Here is a 26,482-nt window from a genome sequence, read left to right on the forward strand (position 1 = left end):
AGGCAGGGGGGAGACCTGCACCCTTGGTAGGAGGGGTATTTCTGAGGCAATCACAGAGGAAAAATAAGAAAAACAGAAACCGTTTTTCATCTGAATCTTCAGGGCTTCATGTACAACCCAAAGGAGGAAACAAGGACAGACATGCAATTTTTTTACCAAAGCATATAGTGCATTTATCAAATGTAATATATGAGGATGTACAAACCGTCATGGCTACAGGGAATTTCCAGTAGCTATTTGGCATGAAGTGAAGGACACACTGCTCTTGCTGGCAAAGAGGGCATAGCTGCTGGTGGGGTTGTGCCTTGGAAGACCCCCAGGCACAAGACCTGCTCCAGTTAAATCCCACTCCCAAACACACTTATTCAGGAAAGTGCAAGAGGTTTTCAGGTCTCAGCTACCTCAGGCCATGAACATCTCCTACTACCAGCACACTCATAAACAGGGTGACATCTTCACCAGCAGCTGACATCGCCACAGCCGTGGCAGCCAAGTTACACCTGTGCCATGACTCCCAACCCTCTGGATGTGGCCCTGAGATGGTATCTCTGGTGGGCTGGTGGGAAGGAGCAGCACTGTGAGGAGTGGACCAGCTTTCCCAGCCCTCCACATTTTCAAAAGGAATTGTATGGAGGTAAAAGCAGGCACTGTCAGGAAGTCTCCTTCAACTCTTCTGTGAGCCCCACCATGCTCAAGGGGCAGCATGTCCCCATGCCAGCTCCCTTGCCAGGGCTTATCCGAAGGCAAAGCTGACTCAGGCTGCTGTGTTTACCACTCTCCTCCCTCCACCGGGACCACGAGCACCAGAGAGAACGAATTCCTGCTCCATCTTGGCAGGAAGCCAAGACGTCAACCAGGCACTTGGTATGAAACACCAAAACTGAAACACAGTATTCATTACAATTTAAAGAAACAGAAACGAGGAAATCATACCATACCAAATGCAGGCAGCCCAACTGCTTTTGGAGCAATCTCCAAATCTCTTCAGATTTATAGGGGAGTGTGTCAGATGCAAGGACTAACAGCACCATTTCCCTGGCAGCGCAGGCACATGACAGGGGGGAGGAAGGAGCCCTCACATCCCTGGCTGCGGGCTGGCAGGGCTCCCAGAATACCCCCAAGCCCTGGCGGAGCAGAGAAACCAGAGTGGGGGAGTTGCTCCAGTGGGAATGACTTTTTTCCTGGCCATTTTACTGGCCATTGGAGTAAGGCAGTGGAAGGAGGTTGAAGTGAGACCATGCAGCTGTAAATCCTGTCAAGTTTAACGATGGTTTTTAAAGCATATTTTCTTGATTTTCCTCCCAAGGGACCAAACCCAAAAGATGGTTATGTTTGATCTTTAGGTAACCCAGAAACAAAGTGCTTCCCAAACAAATAATCACATTGCAGTCTGACAATGGTCATTATTACAAAAGAGCATTTTATTTCTGTTTTCTGCTGGGTGGACTATATTGCAATGTAACACTATGCAGGTCTATTATCATATTAAGATTCTTGCTACAGAATTAAGTTTGTTCATTTGGTCAAATTTCAAAGTTTTTTCTTGGCATTCCTACAGAACTCGTCACCACTTAAGTACATGAATTACTGACGTGCCAGAAAAGTGATACAAGACTTGGAGCAGGCGCTTTCCAATCAGAATTTGCAAAAGTTGTTGGGCTGGCTGGATGCACGAGGTCAGCACAAATATCCATTCTAATTTTGACAGAGGGGGAGATGCACATCTCCAGATTTTGATCACAAAGTAGATTTGCTTGTCAGGCTCAATGTACTATGAAGGTTGTCTTCTTACTTTTGATGCAATCTTTGTCATCTCTAATTCTGTTACCAAGGAGGATTTTTATTATTTTTAAGCAGTAATGAAAAAATGCCGTGCTTAAATTCTGGAACTGTCATACTTGTTAGGCACCTGATTAATATAAGTAGTTATAGAAACTCTTTGTATATATACAAACCATGCTAAAGTATTGTCCACAAAATGTCCATCCATTCTAAGTCAAATACTATTGGTCACAGGAAAGTCTAGTATGAATTGCATGTGAATATACATATGAGCAGTACATGATTCACTGAGTAAATATGGCACTTTTACATATTTTCCTGGATGTTATAGAGAATTAGGAAACAATCTTCCCTCAGCTGACTCATTTCTAAGTTACTGTAATGTGGGTTTGGAAAATACACCCCAGAATAGACAGTAAGAAGTTTAGAAAAGTCAACAGTGCAGCTACCTGAGTTTGTTTCATTAAGAAATTAACAGTAATGTGATATTTTATCATCCACTGTGAGCCTGAGGGTTGTCTACTCACAAAAGCCAAGCTGCCTAACCCTGCTATACATAAAACAGCACAGTCCTCCAAGCATATGGCTCGGCAAGATGATGAACTGACCTAGCATCTCTAAAGAGATTTGCCCCACCTTCTCCTTGTACAGACCCCAGCTACAAAGTCCTGTCCCTCTGTTACTCCCATCCTAGTGTCCATCCAATCCTTTAGAGAGCTGATCCAGCAGAAAATTAGTCCCTTTTTCAGACTGGCACCATTTTCTGCTAGCTTAAAAAGTTGATTTGTCCTGTGGAGGGATAAGACCAGCACCAGACCCGTAAAGGTACATGAGAAGTAGCTGGAACATGTTGGCAGGAATAGGGAGCATGGGAGGAGGAGGGAGCTGCCCCTTTTTGCTGACAGTGAGGTGTCAGACTGACTAAGCTGTCTCAGCTCACCACACCCTTGGAGAAGATACAGTTATTAGCATTAAAGTGCTTAGACCGGTATAGTTTATTCCTAGCAAAGTGAATAAAGATATGCCAGCACAAGGCACTTTATACTCATGTAACTGTGTCCACGTGAGGGGTTGCACTGTATAAATATAATCAGTAACAAACAGAACCCCACATTCCCTAAGTGATGTATTTACAAAAATGGCATAGAACACGTCTCCAACCTTCAGTTACGAGGTGTGCTTAACTTCCACCCAGAAACCAGACCACAAACTACACATGAAACAACATTACACACAAAATAAATTAGGGATTTAAAATGCTACATCTAGGAATATAAAGACTTTTTAAAAAACTTTAAATGTAATCCCATATTTAAAATATAAGTAAGAGAACTATACAGCTCCACCAATTACCTGGACATTTCAAACAATTTACATTCATCAGGGACAAAAGCACTTTGGTTTACATAATTAGGTTAATATGAGCAATGAAATGTTTCTCTTCCTCACATAACATCGAAGCTAAATACATTTAGAATATATATACTGCCAAGCTCATTCCACACACTAATAAGGGTAGCTCTTGCAATAGCTACCTCAGTTAAAGGTCTTTAATAGAACTAAATCAAACCCCTTTAAAAAAGCTTGATTTGATTCCTTCATGCCTGACCCATTTTTGATTAGTCACATGGATCTTCTCCAGAACATAGCCAAGCACATGAAGTAAGTCTGACCTGCTACTGTGGCAAGCTCACACACCAAATTGCATAGCACACCCTGTATTAATGAGGAAGTTCTCATTGTAGTTTGTCTCCCCACCTTTATAAATCATACTCTTAAACCAACTCTATGCTTTTGTACCAAGCTCAAGAACTCAGATTAACTGTAGCTCAAGACTCACAATGGCAATTAGAAAACATTTAAGAGCAACCAATCTGACAACTGTCCAATATTTTACATAAATTTAAACAATCAGCAATTCAACGTCTGCAATTTATGAACAGCATTGCCTCCTAGAAAAATAAGGACTTATTCCTAGATACTCTTGTGAAACATTTATTTAGTGCCTGCATCTGACTCAAATATGTGTTGTTGGATACGATGAAGAGATTTCCTCCCAGCAAAATATTTTACAACTTTTAATAAACTTAAATTAGCTTGAGAGCAGCACATCCCTTTAAAACCTGACTAAAAGAAATCAAATGGCTGGATTAAGTAAACAGCTGACCATGGCTTCAGAGGATAAAGTTCCCAACCTGATGCATAATCATCAGAGATTACATTGTTTTAAAAAGCAAACTTCCAACTGCAGGATTTCAAATTTAATTCCTCTCTGGGAGATGAAAACAGAGCCTTCATCACTGTCCTTGGGTATGACGGGTAGGATGAGACTTGTGAGAAACTAATGTATTCATTTAATCTCAATTTTTGCAAATCTGCAAATGTTCCTGTGCTGAGCTTAGTTTTATGCTACCCAAGCTACATCAAGGAACATATTAATTCCTTGATTCCAGAGGCGATTTCCTTGTCAGGAGCTTTACAAACCAAGGGTTTTTCTGGATTCCGTTCCTAGAAGATGCCAAGCAATTTGGTGGGGAAGTGGGCTGAGGAGGCAGAGGGCACTTTCTCTCTTGCAGCACTGGTGTTGAAGGGAAGATGGAGTTTTCAAGACAGCACTTCATCTTGCTGAGCTGACATTTCCAATACGGTGAGTTCATTGCACCCCTTCTACTCAAGTTAGTAGGAAATGAGCAGCCATATCCCTTTGCACTGTTAGGAAAACCTTCAACATGAGTCACTTTGGTCCCGACTCCACTGTGAACTGTGACCTCACTCCTCCTGCACCAGAGAGGAAATAGCAGTGAGGGCCTCCTGCTCAGTGCAGTCTGTGAATGGGCAGCCAGGCTGAATTGCCAATAGACCCTGAAGGAGTTCTGCATGCTCCCTCTCACCTGCTAAAATACACAAAGAACCTTTTCTACTTGCTTTGACCATCTGAGAAAACCCTGTTGTAAGTAGAAAGGGATTGTCGCTTAGATTTGATCTTGTTAGATGTTGAACACCTTCTACTGCCACTGAAGAAAGAGTAAACAAAGGCATTCAACACCTGCAGCACCACCTGTTGAAGACCATGTCCTAGGGGATTAACAATAACTAGGAAGACAATATAATCATCTATTGCAAACTATGCAACCCAAAGCATACATCTTAAACACAGTTTCCCCAGTAGGATTAGGAAATGGCAAGAAAAACCAGCAAACAAAATCATTTACTTTTACCAGTAAAAATTAAGTTACAGATGCCCTTGTTCTCAGGGCAAAACAAACTTAAGAATATCTTAAAACAGTGAAAAAATATGAGAAAATTTTATTTAAAAAATATATGTACTCCTTACTCAAATTTGTACAGAAAGGATTTGAAAAAGAAAAATGTAACTACAAATTAAATGCATATTTGGAGCATTCTCTAGAGCATTTTTGGTAGAAATGTTATTTCTGTAAAACTGAGCAAGAAGAATTTATTCAGCTTTCATTTGCTCCCTGACATCAGAAGGCAAAGTTTCAAACAAGTTGTCCTCTACAGTGAAACCAGTCCTCTTCAGAGCTCTACACTCACCGAGCTCAGGTGGGAGGATTTCAAAGTGATTGCCTTTAATATCCAAGTAGGAGAGCAATGTCAAATTACCGATTTTAGGTGAAAGGATTGACAAGTTATTTTTCCCAATTTTCAGAGTCTTAAGTTTTTTGCAAAAGTATAGTTCATCTGGCACACTCTCCACTTTGTTGCAAGTAATGGAAAAGTATTGTAAACTCTGCAGAACTCCTATTTCAGGTGGGATAAAGCGAATGTCATTGTAAGACAAATCCAAATATCTGATTTTGTTGCATAGGAATAGGTGGGACGGAAGAACCTCTATTTTGTTATGGCTGAAGGAAAGCCGCTCTAGACTAGTGAGTTTCTTTATATGTTCTGGGATGTAGGTTATACTGTTGTACCACAGCTTTAGAATTGTCAGTTTCCGCAGATGTTGAAAACTTACGATTTCCTCAATGGATTTGAGGTTGTTTTCCTTTAGATCCAATTCTTGAAGACTGAGAAGGCTGAAGACTGCATGAGGTATGCGCTCTAAATCACAATGAACCAATTCCAGCTGTGTCAGGTTGACCATCTTCTTCAGGTTGTTGAGCATCACTAACTTAGTGCCATCATTATGGATACACAATTTTTGCAGGTGACTTGAAACATCAACTGCAGATTGTGGGATTTTGGACAAATTACTTTTTATGTGAAGAACTTTTAGGCTTTTAAGCTCCCGAAAAGACTCCAGTGTAATGTTTTTAGAAATATCGTGACTTAGGGAGCCAATTAAATAGAGTTCTTCCAAATTTCTAAGGCCATACATCCAATGTGGAAGTTCTCTGATGTCATCAAACTTGACACTCAAGATCTTGAGATTCTCCTTCAGAAAAGCCAAGGCAGCACTGTGGATCTTCACAGAACACTGATGCAATGAGAGCTCCTGGAGATTGTCCAACTGTGCAATGGTTGCTGGTATCATTACATTATTAATTATTTCAAGTTTTAAAGACTGCAGCTCAGTAATTTCAAACACTGTGTCTGGTAGTCCGGAAAGCATGAAAAGCTGTAGCTCCAGATGGCTGTGGGAGTTTGTCTGTAGCCTCTGTCGCAGTTTATCTGCGGTCCACTCGTTGTTTAGGTTCAGCTGTTTCAGCTTATTTTCACTGACTTCAGACAGGAAGACAGCAAAGCGCTTGGAGTAGAGAGGATCATACTGATCGATCATATGAAGCATAAAAGCAAAGTCATTCTTGACATCTGGGATATCATCGATTCCCGTCTCTTGGCGAACATACTCAAAAGAATATTCTTTCAGTGAGCGGTAGAACAACCAGTAGAGTGTATAAAGGCATGTCAGGCCATAGATGCTTACAAAGCACAGGTAGCAGTAAGAAAGTTTAGAGAACAGATGTGCCATTGTGTGATTACAGCAAAAATTCTTGTATCCCGTCATGTCTTCAATATCAACATTACAAACTACTGTAAAATTCACTTCTGAGACAAGTGCTGTGTTGTAAGCAATAATAATAAGGAATTTAATTACCTTAAGTACAGTCTGGCGAACGTACATGACATAGAGTATATCACCCTCCTCAACGTGCAGTCTGAATTTCTTCACCTTTTCAAACAGTGCTTTGGCCTGTTCACCTTCTTTTTTATCTAATGCCCCAGGTGTTCCCTTATCCACAACTAACTTCTCAGGGATTGATTTTAAAGACTGTGTCTTGACCAAAGTGCCTTCAGTGCTTGGCTGAGTAGTATTAGACTTGTTAATGTTGTTCTTCCTGTTATCCTTCTCTTCAGAGTCTTCCCCTGACACTTCGGATAAAGCTCTTGTTGTCCAGGGAGAATCAAAACATTTCCCAAGTATTGAAATGAAGTGTTCAATTTTGGAGCTTGATCCAGGGAATTTGAACCAGAAGTTACTACACAGCATGAAGACCAGTGTGTGTATAAGGACAAGGTAAGGGAAGTACTTGGCATACCAGTGCAGAGCCCGCTCATAGCACACCTGATTTATAAAGCTGTATTGCTGAAGGTCCAAATCAGTCTTGAGTCCTTTCATTTCAACTGTAGCTGGAGGGGTGGATGGCTTCGGTGGTGGCAGGGGGGTGGTGGTATCTGGTATTGTGTTAAACACATTTGAGTTATTAGATTGGTTCTGGCAAGGCTGGACGCGCTTCGGAAGGCATATTATCTTGTCTTGCATGACCTGGAACACACAAGAAGATATCTTTTGAACTGATATACAAACAGTGGTGGCAGCACCAATGGGTAGCTGTCCTTGGAGTACCTCCAGCTGCCAGGCATTCCTCTGCACAGCCTGCTACTTGGCCCCACAGGCTGTGCTATTATTATTCTCAACAAGACACTTGTTCTATATGCCAAGAACTAGGCCACTCCTTTCTATCTATGGTTAGCTTCCCTTAATTTGAATAAGAGGTCATTGAGACAGACCAGAAAAAGGAGAAATGTGGAGAATGCTTCCAGAAAAGACCAGGGATCTCCTGCTCTGCTCTCCTGAGAGACAGACTGTTACTGCCAGGTGTATTCACCATGGCTACAGATGTTCAGAGATAGCTTAGGCTTGACAGCAGCAGAACTGCATTCACATGGCTGTACTCTCACACTGTGATGTCTTACCACACCAAAAATGGCTGACAAAGGGCTAATGTGAGCATATCTGTGCTGGGACATTATTAATCTTCAGTCTTAATACAGACAAATAAGGACAGTTCTTTGATGACATTTGTGTGTCCATGGATACAAATTTTATTTAGCTTCTTATAATATATAGAGTCCTCATGGAATGATCTGGGTTGGAAGGGACCTTAATCATCTACTGCCATGGGCAGGGACACCTTCTACTAGAGAAGGTTGCTCAAAGCCCCATCCAACCTGGCCTCAGACACTTCCAGGGATGGGGCATCCACAATTTCCCTGGGAACTTCAACCTGTTTCACTGCCTCAGCATTTTCACAGTGAAGAATTTCTTCATAACATCTAATCTAAACCTACCCTCTTTCAGCTAAAAGCCCTTACTCCTTGTCCTATCACTACATGCCCTTGTCCAGAGCCCCTCTCTATGGGGGCTTCTGTAGGATGGACTACACACCTGGGGGAAAAAAATCTAGCTCTGTTCTTGAGTCCACCTATAAAAAAAAAAACAAACAAGAAGTTTTCTTAATCAGGGATGGTCATCCATGTTGACAAACTGAGGTCTGAGTGACTTTAGGGATCCATCACCTTTGGTTTAATTTGGGATAAAAGTTCTGAGTGCAATGCAAGGCTCCCTATAGGTCTGAATTTAAAATGTGATAAACCAAGGAGCTCTCTTACTTGTCCTGAAAGACTAACTGGGATTAGCCCAAACTAAGAACGTGTGTGTGTGTGTGTGTGTGTGTGTGTGTGTGTGTAGTGTAAATGTACTCTTTGACATCGTGGTTGTTGAAAGCACTAAATATAAGGTATGCAACAAGAGCTACCAAAATCAGATGATCTGTGATGACCCACCCTGGTGTAGGGAGATGCTGAGATAAGACCACATGTGTATTGGACAGTATCAGTGCCATAACTGTTGACACATCAAAAACTTCTGTAGTTAATCTATGTCTGTAAAGGGTGTGCTACTGTGATATACACCCTTAACTACGTCCTGGATTTATATATCTCACGATAAGTTGGAATAAAAACAATTTGTCCATTATTTCAGTCCTTCCACACATTATTTTCCAGTGTGCTTCCTCCAATCAAGCAGGTAAACTTAAAACACATAACAGATATAACAGATGATTTACTTTCTGTGGTTAAGCAAATATCTACTAATTTGAAACTCAGGTCTATATAAAGAGATTTTTAAACATGAATGTTGTATCAACTGAAAATACTTAGAAGGGAGAACACAGGCAAAACTACAGTTGATTTAATGTGAAATTTGAGACATAGTATATCTAAATCCTCAGCCATGTAAGTGAGCAAATTCCTCTGAAATAAGAGCTCTGTGTGTCCCTTTAGCTCCACTTCAAAGTCATGCCAAGAAACCTGAGACCCATGTTTGAACCTATACTGTAACTTTATATTTTTGTGGAGTCATCCCAAACAGTATTTTTCAATTCTTTTCTGCTTTTGGCTCTTCAGCAGAATGTAACTAACAGTGACTGACAGTAATGTCAATTGTTTATGTGTAAGCATCCTGAGACATTTTGGAATGGAAGTGACATAATATTAGTTGTGGGTGTTGTTAATAAAATCAGCAAATTAATTTCAAATCTCTTTAAAAGCACAATGACAGAAATAATATTATCATCTGCCAAATGAAGAAAAACAGGAATTACAAAATTCCATTTTTTAAACGTTCAAACAGTAAAATGGTGACAAATAAGAACTGAAGTTGATAATCTGTTTTTTTATGCCTAACTGAGGTGAAAACAGTGATCCAGACACCAGCCAAACCAACAGCTCTTATCTTAGTTGGCACAGTTCCATTGACTCTGCAAGTCTGCTGATTCACAGCTGCTAAAAGTCTGGTCTGTGTTATTTGATGTTGCTACTTAAACAGCTTTAATCCTCGGACCAGCACATTTTTGCTTTGTTCATGGTGAGCCCAAGAGATAAAACAAGATGGGACACCATCCTCCCAAGGCCCTTCCTCATTTGTGGTGTTCTTCCAGCAGCCACTCCTCTGCGCCCTTTGATTTACCTGTAAGGTGCACCCGAACACTCCGATCATCAGCATGGCCACCGAGAGATAGTCCGTGAACACATCCCACCAGGGCTTCAGCACCCGGAACGCCGGCTGCTGCTCCGAGAACTGCCGGAACTCGGTCACAGGAATCATCGTCCTGCAAAAGAGCAAGGCCGGCTCAGTCTCCTGCAGCTCCGACCCCTCACACTGTGCGAGCAAGTGAAAAAAACCCCTCTGGAATTGGAACTCCCAGGATGTGGCATACAAGTTCCCAGCTACTGACACCCCACCTCAGAAGAGGGATGCTCGTGCTGTCACTATACAGGGACGAAGGGAGAGCCTGCAATCCCATCCGTGCAGGCAGGCAAATCCCTCTCTCTGTTGACTCCAGACATCTCTGATGGGTCAGTGAGGCCTTCTGCATCCTTGAAAACCAGCCCATTCTGTAGATAGAGATGTTCAGCATCATACACATTAGCCCTGATCTCAAAGGTCTGGCTGAAATGCTTGTCCTGCATTCAAACTTCACACACTGTTTTAGATATCACGTTTCATTCATTTCATTTTTATTCATAGTGGTTTCTGGAATGCTTTGGAATATTTTTGTGCATAGTCACTGCAATTTTAAAATCTACTGCATTTTGAATGCAAGTTCCTAAAGTGCTTTAGGTAACCAAAACTATAGCCAGATCAAGGGCTTTATCTTCACCTCAGATGTGCAGGCTTACATCATCACGTCCTCTGAAAAATCAGCTAGCACATGAGCATGTACAGGCAAAGCAGCTGATATCAAAGCCTACAGCATCCTGTGTAACTGAATCCCTGAGATCAAACCAGTACTGAAAGTCCTTAGTAAGTTACAGCAGAAAGATAAATTCAGATGGGAATGTAACAAAAATACTCCCAAGGGCAATTAACAAAATTTGTCCATTAACTAACATCATAAATGCTCAGCACAATCAGTTCATATCACAGTAACACTGCAAGTCTATAATCCTGATTCAGCTGCACACTGGGACCCATTAATGTGGGTTTGGTGACATGCATGTCTGTGCAGGCTGAGTGATAAGCACACACTTGCTGAGAAGCTGCTCAGAAACTCAGGGGATTCAGTTCATTCAGAGCCAGGGAACAGGAAGGGAATGATTCAAGCCCTAATGGCTGCAATTCATTGCAAGTGTACAACCATCCTAAGGATTAAGAACTGACTCCCACTAGTTGACCATACATGTGTGGAAGGATGCTCACTTTGGCACCTTCCCAGGGACTGCTCTGTCTCTGGCTGCCCATCTGATCCTCAGGAGGTACTGTAGTCCCCAAAGGCATAAGGAGAAGTCTGTAAATGAACTTGTGGCAGTAGCTAGGCTGGGGCTTTGCAGCTGAGTAGCGTAAAAACTTTTGTTCCTTGCCCCCCTCTCCTCTTGCAATCCTTCCATATTTCTTTAAGCACTACTTGGCCAGACAGGAGAATCACTCTCTCAGCCTCTTGTCTTCTAAAATCTATCCCCAGGACACAGGCTACAATGCCAGATGAAACCACACACACCTCTTGCACAACTGGCAATCCCCAAGATGAAGGCAGGCGGTCCTCCATAGCACTTTCAAATTTTCATCAGTGAAAATGATGGCAATGCAAGCCTGACTTCACACAGCCAGGTCAGAGGCTTGGCAGCATCTTTGCCAACAGGCCTGGATGGCTGCAGTGCTGGCAAGGAATGCAGAATTTGTTATCAAATGGCAGGCAGCCAGGAAACACAATTCTGCTTTTTGTGTGCTTGTCTTGCACATGTGAGCAGACATATCAGGGAAGATATACCTCAACAGCAGAGAAAAGCTGGGGGGCTGCTGGGACAAACCTTTGTTGCCTTTCACTCTTCTTTTATAAATACAGGTGGAAAATGTGGATCTCATCAATTGGAAGTGCCCCATGTAGCTTTAAGTACATGCCCAGCACTCCTTCAGCTAAACCTCTGCTGGCAGCTCCCAGTGGCACCTGAGCTGAAGAACATCCTACACAATCTCTCTTCCATTCCCCTATGCATTTCACTGCCATGGATAAGGAATTACCCTTCTCTTTTTCATTTCTACACAAAATGCAGGTGGTGACTGAGTAGCTGCTGGTAAGCTTTATTTTTTTCAATCAAGCATTGAAAAACTTAGAAAATTCTCAAAGGAATCCACTAATACAAATGTTAGCTAAGCAGTTGCCATGCAACAGTCCTGCTCAAAGTTTTGTAACACATATACTACTGTTGGCTTAGGTTTTGAGGCCAGCTGGCTGACTGGAATGCCATCAGTACACCCAAGAATACCTATCAACAGCTTGCTTTAAAATCACGACATTTTCTTCCCACCCCTCCAATACTGGCTTAGGAGTGCTTTTTCATATTCTGATGGCACAGAAATACATCTAGAAATACTATTTGTAAGGGTTTTTTTTCAAAAGGATAAACAATTTGAGTGTCAAGTAAAGACATGTTTCCTGCAGTGGACATTCTTGACAAAACGCAAGTGCTCACATGAATGGAAACGTGTGGAGACCGAGGAGTCGCTGGTTAAACACCCAAGCAACTGTGGATCAGAGCCACAGCATTATGAAAGGCAGCAGCACTGAATCAGGGGCAGTGCCTGACAGCAGATGGGACTGGAAACTATCTTGCAAATTACTGTGCGGGGACAGCTTTCAGACCAAAAAATCCTTTGGCTGTTGTTTTTTATAGGTTTCACTATGTATTTTTAGGGGTCCTTGTTGTATCATATATTTGCTTCATTTCTCCTAAGTGATGTGTGGGGAATTTAGATGAAGGCAGCTAGGTTCTGATACCACAAACACATGCTGCCCTGATCCCTTGTTCCCTTCAGAGGCTGTTGTTTGCATAGCGTGACTCCTCATTAGCAGAGTGCACATATTGTTATCCTGATTAATGGGCCAAGCAGAGGGAGAGCTGCACACAGAAAGCCCCTCCGAGCCACCCTAGAAAACCCAGCTCTGGGGGTGGAAGGTTTGCAGTCCAACACCAGACATCAAAACCTGAAACATTACTGAATGATGACAATAGTACCACACGAAAATAACAGTAAAAAACCCAACAATGTCTACTGACAGACGATATTTTTTAGCTTTGAGGAAAAAAGACATTCACAAGAAACTTTAAACGGCAGTTGAATCTGATGAAGTAGGAATACCATTTTCCAACACTCACTGGAGGAACCCTAATGCCTCTCCCCTTGCTGTATTAAAAATCAAGGAAAATGCTGGAAAGAACTGTAGAGCAGCCTTGGCTAACCAGCACTGCTGACATCTGCACACAGAACAAAATGACACCCAGTCACTTTTCATTCATCTCCCACTTCCCTCCAGCTTTTTTTCCATTCTGGCTTCTCCAGGGATGGTAAGGACATCTATCAGCAGCAACCGAGACCTCAGAAAAGGCACAGCAGGACCACCTGGCTCAGAGCAAACCTGAAAAATCCCTCCTGGCCATGTCCAAAGGCCAGCTCTTCCCCACTGCTACACCCAAAGGTGTAGCACTCCTGGCAAAATCACTGCCAGACTCATTTATAATCACACACAAAACAGGTGTCTGCACAAAATAAAACGATTCAATCATCAATTTGAACAAATCAAGGGATGCTAAAAAGTCACACTGCAGTCCAAGTCACAGCACACCATACACTGTAGTTTATTATCTCTCCTTGTAACAAGGAGACAAAAGACAAGGAGTTCAATATTTCAGCTGCATTACTAATTTGTGTTCACCTGCATTCAAAATGTTATTTAATTGCACAGTACACTGTAGCAGAAATGTGGCATCTGACTTATTGTAAAATATTATTCTAACCTACTTTAGTAAATTCTAGAGTTCTAAATATTGGATTATCTTTTCAGTTAAAACCAGAACTTGTCTGGGATTTTCCTCTTGCATTTTTAATAATCCTCAGACCCTAGAGAAAATAAAATGGTACATGAGATAAATCATCTGATATTCAGCTACCAGAAGGAGATAAAAAGGGAACTCAGATTAAAAAACAGTTGTACTGGCTGTTAAGTAGTGTCGTAGAACAGAGAAGTGGGTTTTCCAGATTAAATGAAAAAAAAATAAAAATAAAAAACTAAAAAGGAAATAAAAACAGTAACAAAAAGTCCCCAAACAAACAAAAGAAAAAAACCAAAAAACAACCCAAAAACACTGGAGGGGAGAGAAATCAGTAGTGATTCTTATTTTAAAATGTCTAAGAAAGGTAGAAAACTTAGTGAGTGAAAATGAATGTCGCAATAAGATTAAATACTTGAATCCAGGTACAAGTGTGATACCTACTCCATCACAAAACCCAGCTACAGGAACCAGCTAATGCATAGGAGCTTAGGGGAGAGACACAGCAAATTAATTGACCGAAAAGAGCTAAGGAGAATAAATAGATCCAAGTCAGAGACAAAAGTATTGGAACCAAATTAGACTTAATAAATCAACAGATTGAATCAAAGGCTGATTGTGGAACGCCGCACCGTGGAGCAAGCCAGCCTCTCAGCAGTTGGTTTATATCAGAGGGAATAAAGGGAAGCAGGGAGGACAGTCTGAAGTAACGATGGCTCTTGCCAGTGCGGCTGAAGAGGAAAGCGAGGCAGCGGGCAGCGGGCGCTGCAGGGCACGGAGGAAGGAGGTCGATCCCCGAAGAGCCTGCCCTTGGGGCTGACAGCCCGGGGCTTGCGGGCCCGTGTGGCAGCAGGCACAGCAGCAGCAGGGAGCAGCGTGCCCGGCCCCGCTCGCTGGCACAGCACGGCACAAAGCGCTGCGGACGGGCCCCGGCTCGGCTTTGTGCAGCGCAGGGCGGCACCGGGAGCAGCTCCGACGGCTTCGTGTGCACCGAGGGGCTGGGCCCGGCCTGCAGCAGCACACGCGGCAGCACTCAGAGCCACGACACGGACGGGCAAACGCAGGGGACGTGGAAATTGACACACGCCCTCAGTGAGCTGCATTCATCTTGTGTCTTGAGAGACTCTTCACAAAGCAAAACCATTAATGCTCAGAAAACTGCCCCTCTGGTAGAGCCCTAAACAAAGCTGCTTTTGGCTTGCAGCACCTTCCAGGCCCCAGGCTCTTGCTAGGCGCCGGCTGCTATTTTTAAGCGGATTCTCATCGAGTTCATTCATTCCATGGAGCGCGGACGGGCAGCAGCCCTCAGGAGAACTCCACGGTGCTGGGGAGGGCTCGGCCAGCAGCGAACAGCACCTGCCGCTCCCACTGCCCCACCTCAGCTCTCAGGCACAGCCTGTAGAGACACGGCCATTAAAAGCAGCACAGTGAGCAAAACAAAGGGAGTAACTGGGAGGCTCTGCCTTTATCCCCCCACGGGCGGGTCTGACAGAGTGTTCCTGGCTGAGGCACAGCCCCAGCAGCTCCCACCAGGACGAGCTGGCCCCGGGCCGCTGTGCCGTGCTGTCAGGAGAGCTGCCAGCTGCTCCGCACCCTTCCCAGGCCCCGCTCGGTGCCACCACACACAGCAGCACCCTGTGCCCTGCCTGTGGCCTCCCTGCCCAGCCCGGCAGCCTGTGTCCGTGCCCTGCTGACCCTCCTGTGACACACAAGGGGACTAGTGCCGCTTCATGTGCTCAGGCAGGGCACTTGCCAGAGCTGCGTTTGCCGTGCTACAGGTGTTACTCACCAGAAGTCAAGCCCTTTGCTATTTTGTGCTTGGACTTGTGCTTAATCACATCACATCAGTGTCATCCACTGCTTGTTTTGGGGGAACAACCAAAGCTGTGCACCAGAATCGGGGCCGCTGGATGTCAGAGAGGCAACTATCACCCAGAAAGTGCTGGTTTGGCAAAGGCAGGGTATGAATTATACAGCAGAGGGAAAAAGGCGAAGGAACATAGCTGGACGAGAAAGAAATAGTGATATTGACAGCTGGGAAGCACACAAATTTGGTGGGATTTCTTAAGCTGAGTAGAAAAGATGTTTAAATGATTACCCAGCTGTCATTCAACCTCATTTCCCTGACATCCCATCAATCCTCTCCATATGTAGGATCAGCATCACCACCTCCCAAGAGTGGCAGAGTTCAGTCAAGCCCCAGGTGGAAGGGGAACAGCCCTGATCCCTGCTAGGGAAGGAGCTTTCTTCTTGGCATGAGGAGCCTTGGGCTAGAGGCTGCAGGACCACAACTGCAGCCCAGCTGAGTATAACAGAAGGGTCAAAGTTCAGATGTCCTCAAGATCCAACTCAGACTGGCACTGCTTGGTCTTTCACATCAGAGATCTACTGAACAGAGAAAATGCCAGGCAAATTCTGCTCTCCTGGATGTTTTAAACATACTGCATGTTAGGATAAATAATGAAATGCCTTTTGGGAATAGCACTGCAAGAAGGTCTCTGGGTTGATTCCCATACATAATTTATTGCATATTCATCTTCATTAAGGAACAGAGCACAGCTCATATTTAACACAAAACAAACTTGTGACCTGGCAGCAGGGACTCAGCAGAGCCCAAGGACTGTGGGCCACGTGTGCAGGGGCTGCATGCCAGTGGGTTTTTACACAGGACAAGGCATTGCACACCCCAAACCCCACCATCCTTCATTGTAAACATTTGTTACTCTGCCCAAATACCACAGTCACTTTTCAAGTGTTTTGTCCTGTTTGACCTCAGCTGCTGTGGGCCAGGAGGTGAAGTTAAGGGCCTGAGGCTGCACTGAAAAGCAGAATTTTGCATTTGTGTTTTACCTGCTTTGGAACTGCACACTGAGACAGTTAAATAAGCACAAGTAAGGGAGTTTTGCAGCCAGGTTGATGGTGATGTATTCTCAAAAAGGATATTTAAACAAAATCACTGGTCTGTGCAGAGCCCCAGGGGTTAGGGCAACAGTCTCCTCTAGACAGCTGATAGACACAGCCTGGCATGAAAATGGCCTGGTGCTATCCACCAGTCATATATTCTGTCAATTATAACTTTGCTAAATTTGTATTTTTAGGTGGGATCAGGTCCCCAAAACAACCATAAGGGAAAACGTGTGTAATTTAAAACAAAATCTGAACTAAGATCTAGCCAACAATTGTTCAAACCATTCCAGAAACAAGCTTAGGAAAATAAATTTGATGTGAACCATACAAAAATTCTGGTCTTTTTATTTAAAACTTTTCAGATCACCCATGCCCCAAAATTTGACCTGTCTATTTGGAGCAGAGTTTTTACTGCAGTGTGAACAGCTGCCTACTGCTGGCTAATTTATAAACCTTTGGAAACCGTGGGTTTGTTTCCTTTGATCTTGGCAGATGAACACTTCATTTTCAGCATGTGCCCAGAAACCCCTCACAGCTCCTGGCACTGCCTGTCCTGGCAGCACAGATGACAGATAATGGACCTGCTTAATTTCATCACCTAACCAAGAGAGGACTAAAAGTAGATGCAGGGACAAGACACCAAGCCTGGGAAACTGAGATTAGACTAAGGGGAAAATATGATGATAAGGGCTGGAATTAGTAACTCCTAATTCCCAAGGGGTTTATGTTCCATTCTTATCTATGTATTCTCACACACATCGTACACACAGTGAAATAATGCCTGAACTACCCTGACATTCAGTTTTGGTAATTATTTTGCTACATGTTTGCACTGACCAAAATACCCAGCATTTTGGTAAGTGTAGGTGCTTGGTCTGTTCCCATGTAATATATGATAAATCCTCTGCTACTGACTTGTATTTGCAGCATTTCAGGAGACCGGTTTCCCTGCTAGGTTTTATTACCATTGGTGTTTCCCGTAATATAAAATTCAATTTAAAAAATAATTTTAAAAAGGCATACATTTTTTGGCTGGAAAAACTACTTTAAACGCTGGCTTATGTTGCCACTGTTTGAAACAGGATGGCTCCCTTTCTGTTCCACTGACTGCTACAGAGATTTTCATAGGAAGAAATACCATCACTCTGAAGTAAGAAGTACAAACATATGATGCTATTTCTTAAAGATCAATCCCATGCAAAGGAACTGGAATGACATTAAAAACAAACCGTTTGCATCCAAACAGTTATTTTTAACAGTCCATGAGTTTACTGTATTTCCAAACAAATTCAAGTCCTTGTGGCTGAAGCTGGTGAGGAAATATGACCTGGAGGAACAAGAGAGGATGAGTCAGGAGTCCCCGCTGGGACACGGACATGGACAGCCTGTGCACACCACATCAACCCGCCATGCCACCACTTCTCTAGCTGCAAAACAGAAAGGCATCTACATTCTTTAGTACCTTTGCTGGGAAATATGAATGAAGAGTACTGCAAAATCATGACATTGCTTTTTTCCAGTTTTCTGAAAATCCAAACTGACAGCATGTCAAAACTCCCCTGAAAAGCCACTGAAGTGAATTTGATTTCATACTACACATCACCAAAATTAAATGTCACAGTTGATATTAGTTTACCAATCTGGGGAACAGACAAAATACAATTAGCTCACAGAAGACATTGTTCCAGTGCCCATAGTTTGGTTGTTCTACAAAACGTGCGTCCCCTGTGTGACAGCTGTTCAGAGTAGGGAAGGGGTTTCATTTCCAGATGCACTGACTGGGGACAACTAGGCTGTGCCACCTGAGCTCCAGCAAGGTCCCAACCAACAATTGGAAAGCTGTGCTCCATTATGTCAACAGCCAGAACTGAGCTTCCCCAGAGCTGCAGCTCCACAGGACCACAACCACAGGAAAGATGCCAACAGGGGATTTAGTGCTGGAGGGAACTGGAAGGGGTGTAACTTCCAGAAACATGCTGAATACCTAGTCCACTCTTTTCCCTCCAAGCTCCTGAGGCCCACACTGCAAGCAGGCAGTGTACATTAGGTTTCAGGTGCCCATCTGCCTAACAGCCAGGAGGGAGCGTGGTGCATTCCGAGGTGGCAGTGAATCCCTCTGCTCTGCTCTTGGTACCATCTGCTCTGGCACTGGAAACTCAAAGACCTGAACCCAGAACTCAGAGGAGACATAAGGGTCATAAACAGGAGACATAAAGGACGTAAAGAGGGAAGGAACTTTAATAAACTGCATTTCAAAATATATGTTGCAATATCCACCTACATATACAGTAAGTGCTGCTTTGGCAATGAATCCCAGACAATAACCTTGTTGTTAGTTCCAACTGAGTCATAGCACTTTTTGATGTATTACACACCAAAAAGACTTCCTATTGTCAGCAGCTCTTTGACTTCAACTTGGTTGGACTAAAAAAAAAAAAAAAATGTTCAGTGCAAGATACTGCCAGATACAGTCTCAGTGAAATCAACAGGAGTTCTTTCTGTACCAAGCACATGGGCCTGTGTGGAGACCTGGCTTTGCTGAGCTATTTCTCCAAATCTAAAGGAAAGTACACTCCATGCATTTCCATGTCAAAGACTACTTCAAAGGCAATACTTACCATTTTTCTGCTCTGGGAGTAACATTCTTTGTTTATCAGGGCTATCACTCAAGATGCCTGCCCTTTTTCCAGAGCTGCAAAATGGTTTTAATGTGAGTGAAAGACTTTAACAGCAAACCAAAGCACCAAGCAAGTAACTATCCAGTAGGTGATATTTTAGCATTCCTGAAATAAATCTAAACAATTGAGAAAATAAAATCACATCAAGTTTTAATCAAAGTTATACCAGGTTTTCCACAAACGCTATTTAACATACTGAGATAATGAAGACAGAAACAATGCTGTTAAAATGTCTCAGAACAGACAATATCACACAAATCAGTGCCATTCATCCTCAAAGAAACAGGCGCCTGAGGCTAATACAAGTGCTCATACTTAAAAATGTTCAGCTGATATAATTAAAAATTAATTCCTAATTGGGACAGGAAGCACAAAAGGTCCATTCTGAGTCTTAAGCAGCTCAACCAGCTGATAAGTTAGTTAAAAACATTTTATGCAGTGACTAAGCCAAAAACATTAAAGAATTCCTGTTTTCATGATTTGGGAGAATTTTCATATAAAGAATATTTTTTGCTCCCACTTGCATGCAAAGCACAAATGAGCTTTCTAAAACTTCATGATAGTCTCATAAAACAAGGATCCCAAAACATCTTGATAAATATACAGGTATTCTCAGTCTGAAGCAGGTGGTGGATTTTCTTCCTCCAAACCATCCTTTGTTACAAAAATCCCTGATAATAAAAATAAACTCATTGTCTCATCCATACTCCTGAAAGAATAAGGAAGACTAAAATAGATAAATTCAAGCAGGTAAATTGCATGTGATCTACACACACTCAAAGAGATACACCAGTAACTACAGAATCAGAATTGGTATTCATGTAGGATGACTTTTAAAGATCATGAACTGGAAAACCAGTACCTTCTCTACTGGACCTTTTCAGGATGGTGTTCATCCATAGACCACCAAAGAGGGATTAACTCTAACCTCATTCCACCACAAAGTCTGTTGACAACAGGAAAAAAAAAAGCTGTTTCCATCAAGCCTAAACTGTGAGATAAAAGCAGTTGCTGGGGGGGATTCTGACAACACTATAGCAAGTGTGCAAGTCTTTGAAATTATGTCATCATGGCTAAATGACTGCAAAGAGCAAATACTCTTTTTAGTCACATAACACTTAAAAAGGGGGTTTCTGAGAATACTGGCTGTGAACACTGGTGAAAACTACCTACCCCTGAGACAGCTCATCAAACATTCACATCAGCTGGAAAATGTGATCTATAATGGTCCTTGTGCAGAGCACCAAACCCCCTGACAGTAACCTGTACTTCTGAGCTGTTGCACTCTGCTGTAAATGGCATGTGTGTCAGGATCTTACACTGCTGCACACTCAGGGAAGGGCTCGACCTGTGCTCTGCTTCACCATATGCTCCAGAGCAAGCAATTAGTCCAAACTCCCACCTTCTTTCCAGTGATAAGTAAATAAAATTAGAGATGTTCTCAGCATGTTGGCAATCTTATTGCTGGGCTGAATTTATGATTCCCATCAATAAAAAGTCACTATGTACTACTGCTGCTACCAAAGGGAGATGTGAGCTAGCATCTCCATTTTCAACAGATCGTAGGTTAGCCCAGGATTAGAAGTTGGTATAAAAGGCTGTATTCTGCTCACCTGGAAGTCAAAGGAAAAGTTAAAGTTTACTTTGACAGAGAGAAATGGATTTTTAATACTATGGTACAGAACTGAATGTTTTTACATGTTCTGGTTCAAATTCAGTGGAACTTTACACACTCATCATTACAGTCACATTAGCAACCTGCCCTGGAGAGAATGGTGCCATCCTGTGCTTCAGGGGAGGCCTTTGTTTTACTTTAAAACCAAGAAAAAACATGCCCTGTATCTTAAGACAGGATTCTTCCAAACAAGTGGGAAATGTGCAAAGCACATGCATGGCATTATCCTCCCTTTTAAAAATCTGACCAGATCAAATACCAGATTGTAAATCAGTCCTTTAAGGGAGAAAGAGACTGTACAGAAACTCTGTACTGGAAAAATTCCTAATAAACCCTCATTCTGGTCCAAACCTATGACTCTCTGATACAGTTGTAAAGTTTCTGCTGTGTTAGATTAGCTGCGTGTCCCAGGCACTAAAATGTAAAATGAATACAGTGACAGAAAGCTCATCTAGGTCTGACAGGCCAAAAGACAGCTCTAACACACTTTGCCTGCCTGGGGATGGGAAGACAGAAGGGCCTGCCCTATGTTATGAATGAAAGCAATGGAACAAATTACACACTCACACCTGGCCAAGAGGCTGACTCAAACCTACTATCTTCCTAGCCAGAAAGAGGTCCTAGAAACACAAAACCAACAAAAGGCATTGCACTATAGCTTGAATTTGCAACAGAGTTTTGTTGCACAAAATCCCTGGGTAAACAGCACGAAGATGAAGAATAAAGTAAAGTTTCCGTTATGTCGAACATGTGAAATCCAACACTTGTTAACATTCTTTTGACAAATAATTTTGGAAGGAGAATGGCTTCTTTGCTTTATTAAGTAAGGTTTTAAAGTATTTAGAAGGTTTGTTTTTCCAGTGGCCAATTGTTTAGTTTTCAGTATATGGCCAGCCCTCCCCTGCCCTTCACAACTCTGACAACAAGGACAGCATCTTATAGGCAAAAGCTATAAAATTAAGCTCTAGCTCCTGTTATTGTGAATTGTTTGGATGGTAATAGATTTTTTTTTTTTACTTCCCACAGCTCTCCAAAAAGCCTTGGGTTGGGAAGTGCCTTTCTGGCAGTGAATATGGCTCACTTCAACCAGTTGCAACTGAGGTCAATGGACAATCAGGGGAACTGCTCCTCCCAGCACTCTGACCCAGTTCATTATTTTGGGTCTCACTGTGTTGTCCCTCTGGCCACCTGAGTATTGTTTAAAGCTCCAGCCCGCCCAGCCCGGATGCTGCCCCCCTCCTGGTCACAGCTCCTTGTTGTGGGCCTCAAACGCCAGATCTGAGGTGGGATGAAGCTGCCTCAGGAAATCAACTTGAACTGGTACAGGAACTGATTGCAAGATAGCACAAAGCACTGAGTGAGCACTTGTAAGCAGAATTTAGCAGTCTCTGATTATATTTTTTGCTGAAATCCAGCACTAGCCATTTCCAATACTGGGCATACAAAGCAAATAGATTTTTAGCCTTTCCATCAGAAAGCTTATTTCTAAAACTGCCTACAAGAGTAAATAATAACAAATAAAACACACAGAACGTTATACTAGAGCAAAACCTCTAGCAGGGCCTGTCAGTATTCAGACTGGAAGAAAACAGCAGCACAGCTGCCACAAATTCAGCAAACTCAGAAAGTAACTGGAAAAGGAAATGATTCAGAAACCACAGGTGCTCCGCACCAGGCTGCTGTGCCTTGCTGGCAGTCCTGGGACACGGGCACTTGTGAGACAGCAGGAATACAAGGCCAGGTTAAAATTAGGGATCATCTCAGAACTGTGCTCAGCCCAGCTCTCCACGCTGATCTGCACCACAGGACCAAACAGGTTTTTCCAGGAGAAGAGCAAGCCCAGGGGAGTGCTACCCTCTTGACTGCTTTCATCATACCAAAAATAAAAGTAAAAGCAGTTCTAATACACCCGGGGGCAGGAGGGAGGGTGAGGGGTGGGGAGAAGGCGAGATGCATAATTGGTTGAATTGGGAAGAGAGATTTTAAAATTTCTCTATCTTGGAAAGCACTTTTCTGCCTGTACAATCTTTCACAGCATCATTCAAACCTACTGTGAGTGTTTCGTGGGAGCAAACATTACATGGTTGTCTTCAAACAGTGGTGCTAATAATACCAAGTCCCTCGTCACAGGAAGTACTAACTCCAAAAGTAAAAAAAAAAAGGAAATAATTAAAAAGCCAAACCATAACTAACAAATTTATCTAAGCAATAAAATTCCATACTTTTAAACACTTTAACCCTCGTGAAATTCTGGTAGGATACATTCAGTGGTCTTTCATAAGCGTCTCATTTTGCTTGGTCAACTCTTTCTAATGAACTGGACAAACTGCACTTGGTGAATAATGGGCAGAACTGCCCATCACTCTGCGATAAAGGCAGAGGTGATTTTAAACAGATTTAATAATAATTTTTATTTATTTATTTTTCTCTTTTAGCTCTTAAAAAACCGAGCTATGGACGTCGGAGCCTCCCAGTGCCGCCGAGGCTGCGCTCCCCTCCCGCCAGGACCGAGGCTCGGAGAGGCTGCGCAGCCCCCGGGGAAGGCCGGCGGAGGGACCGGCGGGAGCGGCTGGACCGCCGCCTCCCAGTCCTGCTCGCATCCTCCCCGTAATACGGGCCGCTCCGGGGCTTGTTTTCGGGGAAAAAAAAGGCCACGACTTTCCCCCAGGCTTTTCTCCCAAGCCTTTTCCCCAAAGGCTCTTCCCAAGCCGCCCGTCTCCGCGGCGACTGTTTCCCACCAGTGCCCCCTCGGGGCCCCGCTCCCGGGGAGCCCCGCCTGGCTCCGGGCCACCGCCGTGCCGGGCACCCCCGGGCTGCCCCGCCCGCCAGGGGATGCGGTGGGATGGATGGGGCGTGGGGGGCTGCCGCCGCCGCTTCCCGGCGCCCCTCCGCGGGAGAGGAGCCGGCGGCGACCCCACATAAAGTTTAGCTCCTCCGGCACTGCCCAGGGTCGGAGGCGGCACCGCCGGTGCCGCTGGCGGGCAAACGGCGGCCCCGGCAGCCGCGGGCCGGACCGGGCCGGGCCCGGTCTCTTCTCCCCGCGGGGGCGCGGCGCCGGGCCCTGCGGGGCGGCTCCGTCCCCCCGCGGTCCCCCGGGGCCCCGTCCCCGTGGGGATGCCCCGTCCCGCGTGGGCAGCGGAGCGCCCCGGGAGAGGCAGCCGGGCGCGGCGGGGCTTACCTGGTGCGCGGCCGGGCGTGCGGCTCGGGGTCACGGGCGGCGGCGGGCGGGCGGCAGCGCGAACATCCCGCGGCGCGGTGCGGGGCTCAGCGCGGCGGGCAGGGCCGGGCCGGGAGGCCGCCCGCAGCCGCGCTCCGCCCGCCGCCGCTCCGCCCCCGCCGCCGCGGGGGCCACGTCTCCGGTCTGACGCACGCGGCCGGTGCCGGGGGGCGCCGGTTGGGCCGTGCCCGGCAGCCCCTGCGGGCCCGGCGGCGGCGGTGGGCGGGACGGCCGCGCTCCGCCCGTGCCCCGGAGCCGCCGGTAACGGCGCCCGGCAGCCGCGAGCTCCGGGCGCGCCCGGGGCATCCCCGGCCCGAGCAGCGGCGAGGCGGGGGCTGGCGGAGCGGCCGCGGCACGGACGGGCCGGGCCGGGCCGGGCCCGCTCGGAGCGCGGTCGGTGCCGTGGGAAGCAGCGGCGGGCGCGGGGAGCCGCGAGTCGCCGTCCCCTCGCGGGCGGGCGGCTTCGCGCCGCGTCGGGAGAACGACAGCACAAATTATGATGGAAAGATCTGGACCTCAGCACGCAGGGCTGTGGAACGACTATAAAGAGATCAGGCTGTAAAGCGCCTGGGACCATATTAACAATGGAAAAGTGTCTCAGAGAGTGACAATTGGAAACACAAACTTCTGGCCCAGCAATTCAAAAAGCGCAGTCTGAAAACTGCTGCTGAAAGAAACCACATGTTTAAAGAGACTTTTGTCTAACAGTTCCAGAAAGATTTACATCTCTGGCACAGTGAAGAGACGGGACAAATTCTGCATCAGAGGGAGGTACTTGCCCTCCAATAACTCGCCCCTAACCTTAGGGGCAGTATGTGTATGCCCCTAGGGACGCTGCAAGTATGTAAACAAGGAAATACAAATACATAAGCCCACTGGGGAGGAGTTAATGAAAACAAACACAACATGATGCCTCACAGCTGTTTTGCTGCAAAAATATTAACTGCATTGGGATGTGAACCAAAGGTCTGCCAGGGATAGCGTGGGGAATTCTGACTTCGTGTACTTTGTGACCGTCTGCTTCAAGGACTGCTGAGGGCAGACTCAGGTTCCTCATTTGGGAATCATGGATGTGATTTATAGCTGTGGGAGTTCAGTTCATCATTTGCCTGAAGTGTTTGCTTAAGTGTTTTGTTGTGCAGAGATGCTTTTCTCAGCTGAAACCTCAAGGCTTTCTGAGGCACCTCAAGAAATGAGTGTCTTCATCTGACAGGAGCTGGAAGAGGATGCCAGCACAGCTCCCTCACAGTCCCTCAGAGCTGCCAGCCTAAAATATTTCAGCAATGTTGCACCATTACATAATTTTAAGTGTTCCCCCCATGCTTTGTGAGATATGGCTAAAAAATAAAACGGGACAAATTAACAAGGTTTCCACATGGACAAAAGCACTGGGTTTCTTTTTCTGAGCTGAAGAAATAGTTATGGTGACTGCTGTGTTCATTTGATTGGTTTCTTTCCATTACTCTTAACTCCTGGCAGCAGCTTAGAGAATCCCTCCCTGTCCTGGATGGTTTCTTCTTTCAAACATTTGGAGGCAGTTGTTCCATTCACCCTTTCATCATTGCTTAGCTCATTTAGTCTTTCCTCATAAGTCAGTCCCTCCCGTTACTTAATTGTGGTGCTGCTTTTCCCTGAAGTCCCTCTCAGTTGCTCGTTTATTTTACGGTGACATGGTGGCCAGTAATCCTGCCATTGTTAACATTTCCTGTTGTGGACTTTTGGGTTATTTTTGTTCAGAGTTACTGCAGTACTTGGAGGACTGAGCTAAGCTTCCCCTGTGAAGAATAATTACAGGCAAGGTCACTGATACTGCAGTAGGAAACATGGTCCATGGATAAAGAGAGCTGCTGAGTTTGGGGATGGAGCGTTAGTGCAGTTCTGGTGGAATAAGGCCCAAAAATACACATTTGATAGTAAACACACAACTGGGGCTCCAAATACCTTTGCTCTAGTGTAAAAATTCTGCTGCCTTCAGAAAAGGGAAATTTATTTGTGAATTCCTGCATTATTTTAAGGCTATCTAGGCCAGTGAAATCTGAAGTAACTTTGGAGTACTCCTTTTACTAAAATGGCAGACAGCAGCAACTGGATTTGACCACCTGTATGACTGCAAGTTTTTGACATGCTTTGATTTCACTGTTGCCT

General features: G+C 44.6%; 1 protein-coding gene across 1 annotated transcript; it reads right to left on the minus strand.

The window, feature by feature from the left end:
* Positions 1–1,400: 1,400 nt before the first annotated feature.
* Positions 1,401–25,733, minus strand: LRRC8C (leucine rich repeat containing 8 VRAC subunit C). The gene is made up of 3 exons (XM_058842854.1): positions 24,299–25,733; positions 10,001–10,142; positions 1,401–7,513 (listed from the first exon to the last, which is right to left on the minus strand). Exons 2-3 carry the CDS (start codon positions 10,136–10,138, stop codon positions 5,240–5,242), a joined length of 2,412 nt encoding a protein of 803 aa, XP_058698837.1. The 5' UTR covers positions 10,139–10,142; positions 24,299–25,733; the 3' UTR covers positions 1,401–5,239.
* Positions 25,734–26,482: the final 749 nt, after the last annotated feature.

The sequence above is a fragment of the Poecile atricapillus genome, chromosome 7 (genome assembly GCF_030490865.1).
Source record: "Poecile atricapillus isolate bPoeAtr1 chromosome 7, bPoeAtr1.hap1, whole genome shotgun sequence".
NCBI lineage: Eukaryota > Metazoa > Chordata > Aves > Passeriformes > Paridae > Poecile > Poecile atricapillus.

Coding starts and splice junctions, on each gene's coding strand:
- LRRC8C (XM_058842854.1), bottom strand. CDS start 10,138: ATGATTCCTGTGACCGAGTTCCGGCAGTTCTCGGAGCAGCAGCCGGCG. Junction 7,514..10,000: donor TGTTCGGGTGCACCTTACAG/GTAAATCAAAGG, acceptor TGTGTGTTCCAG/GTCATGCAAGACAAGATAAT.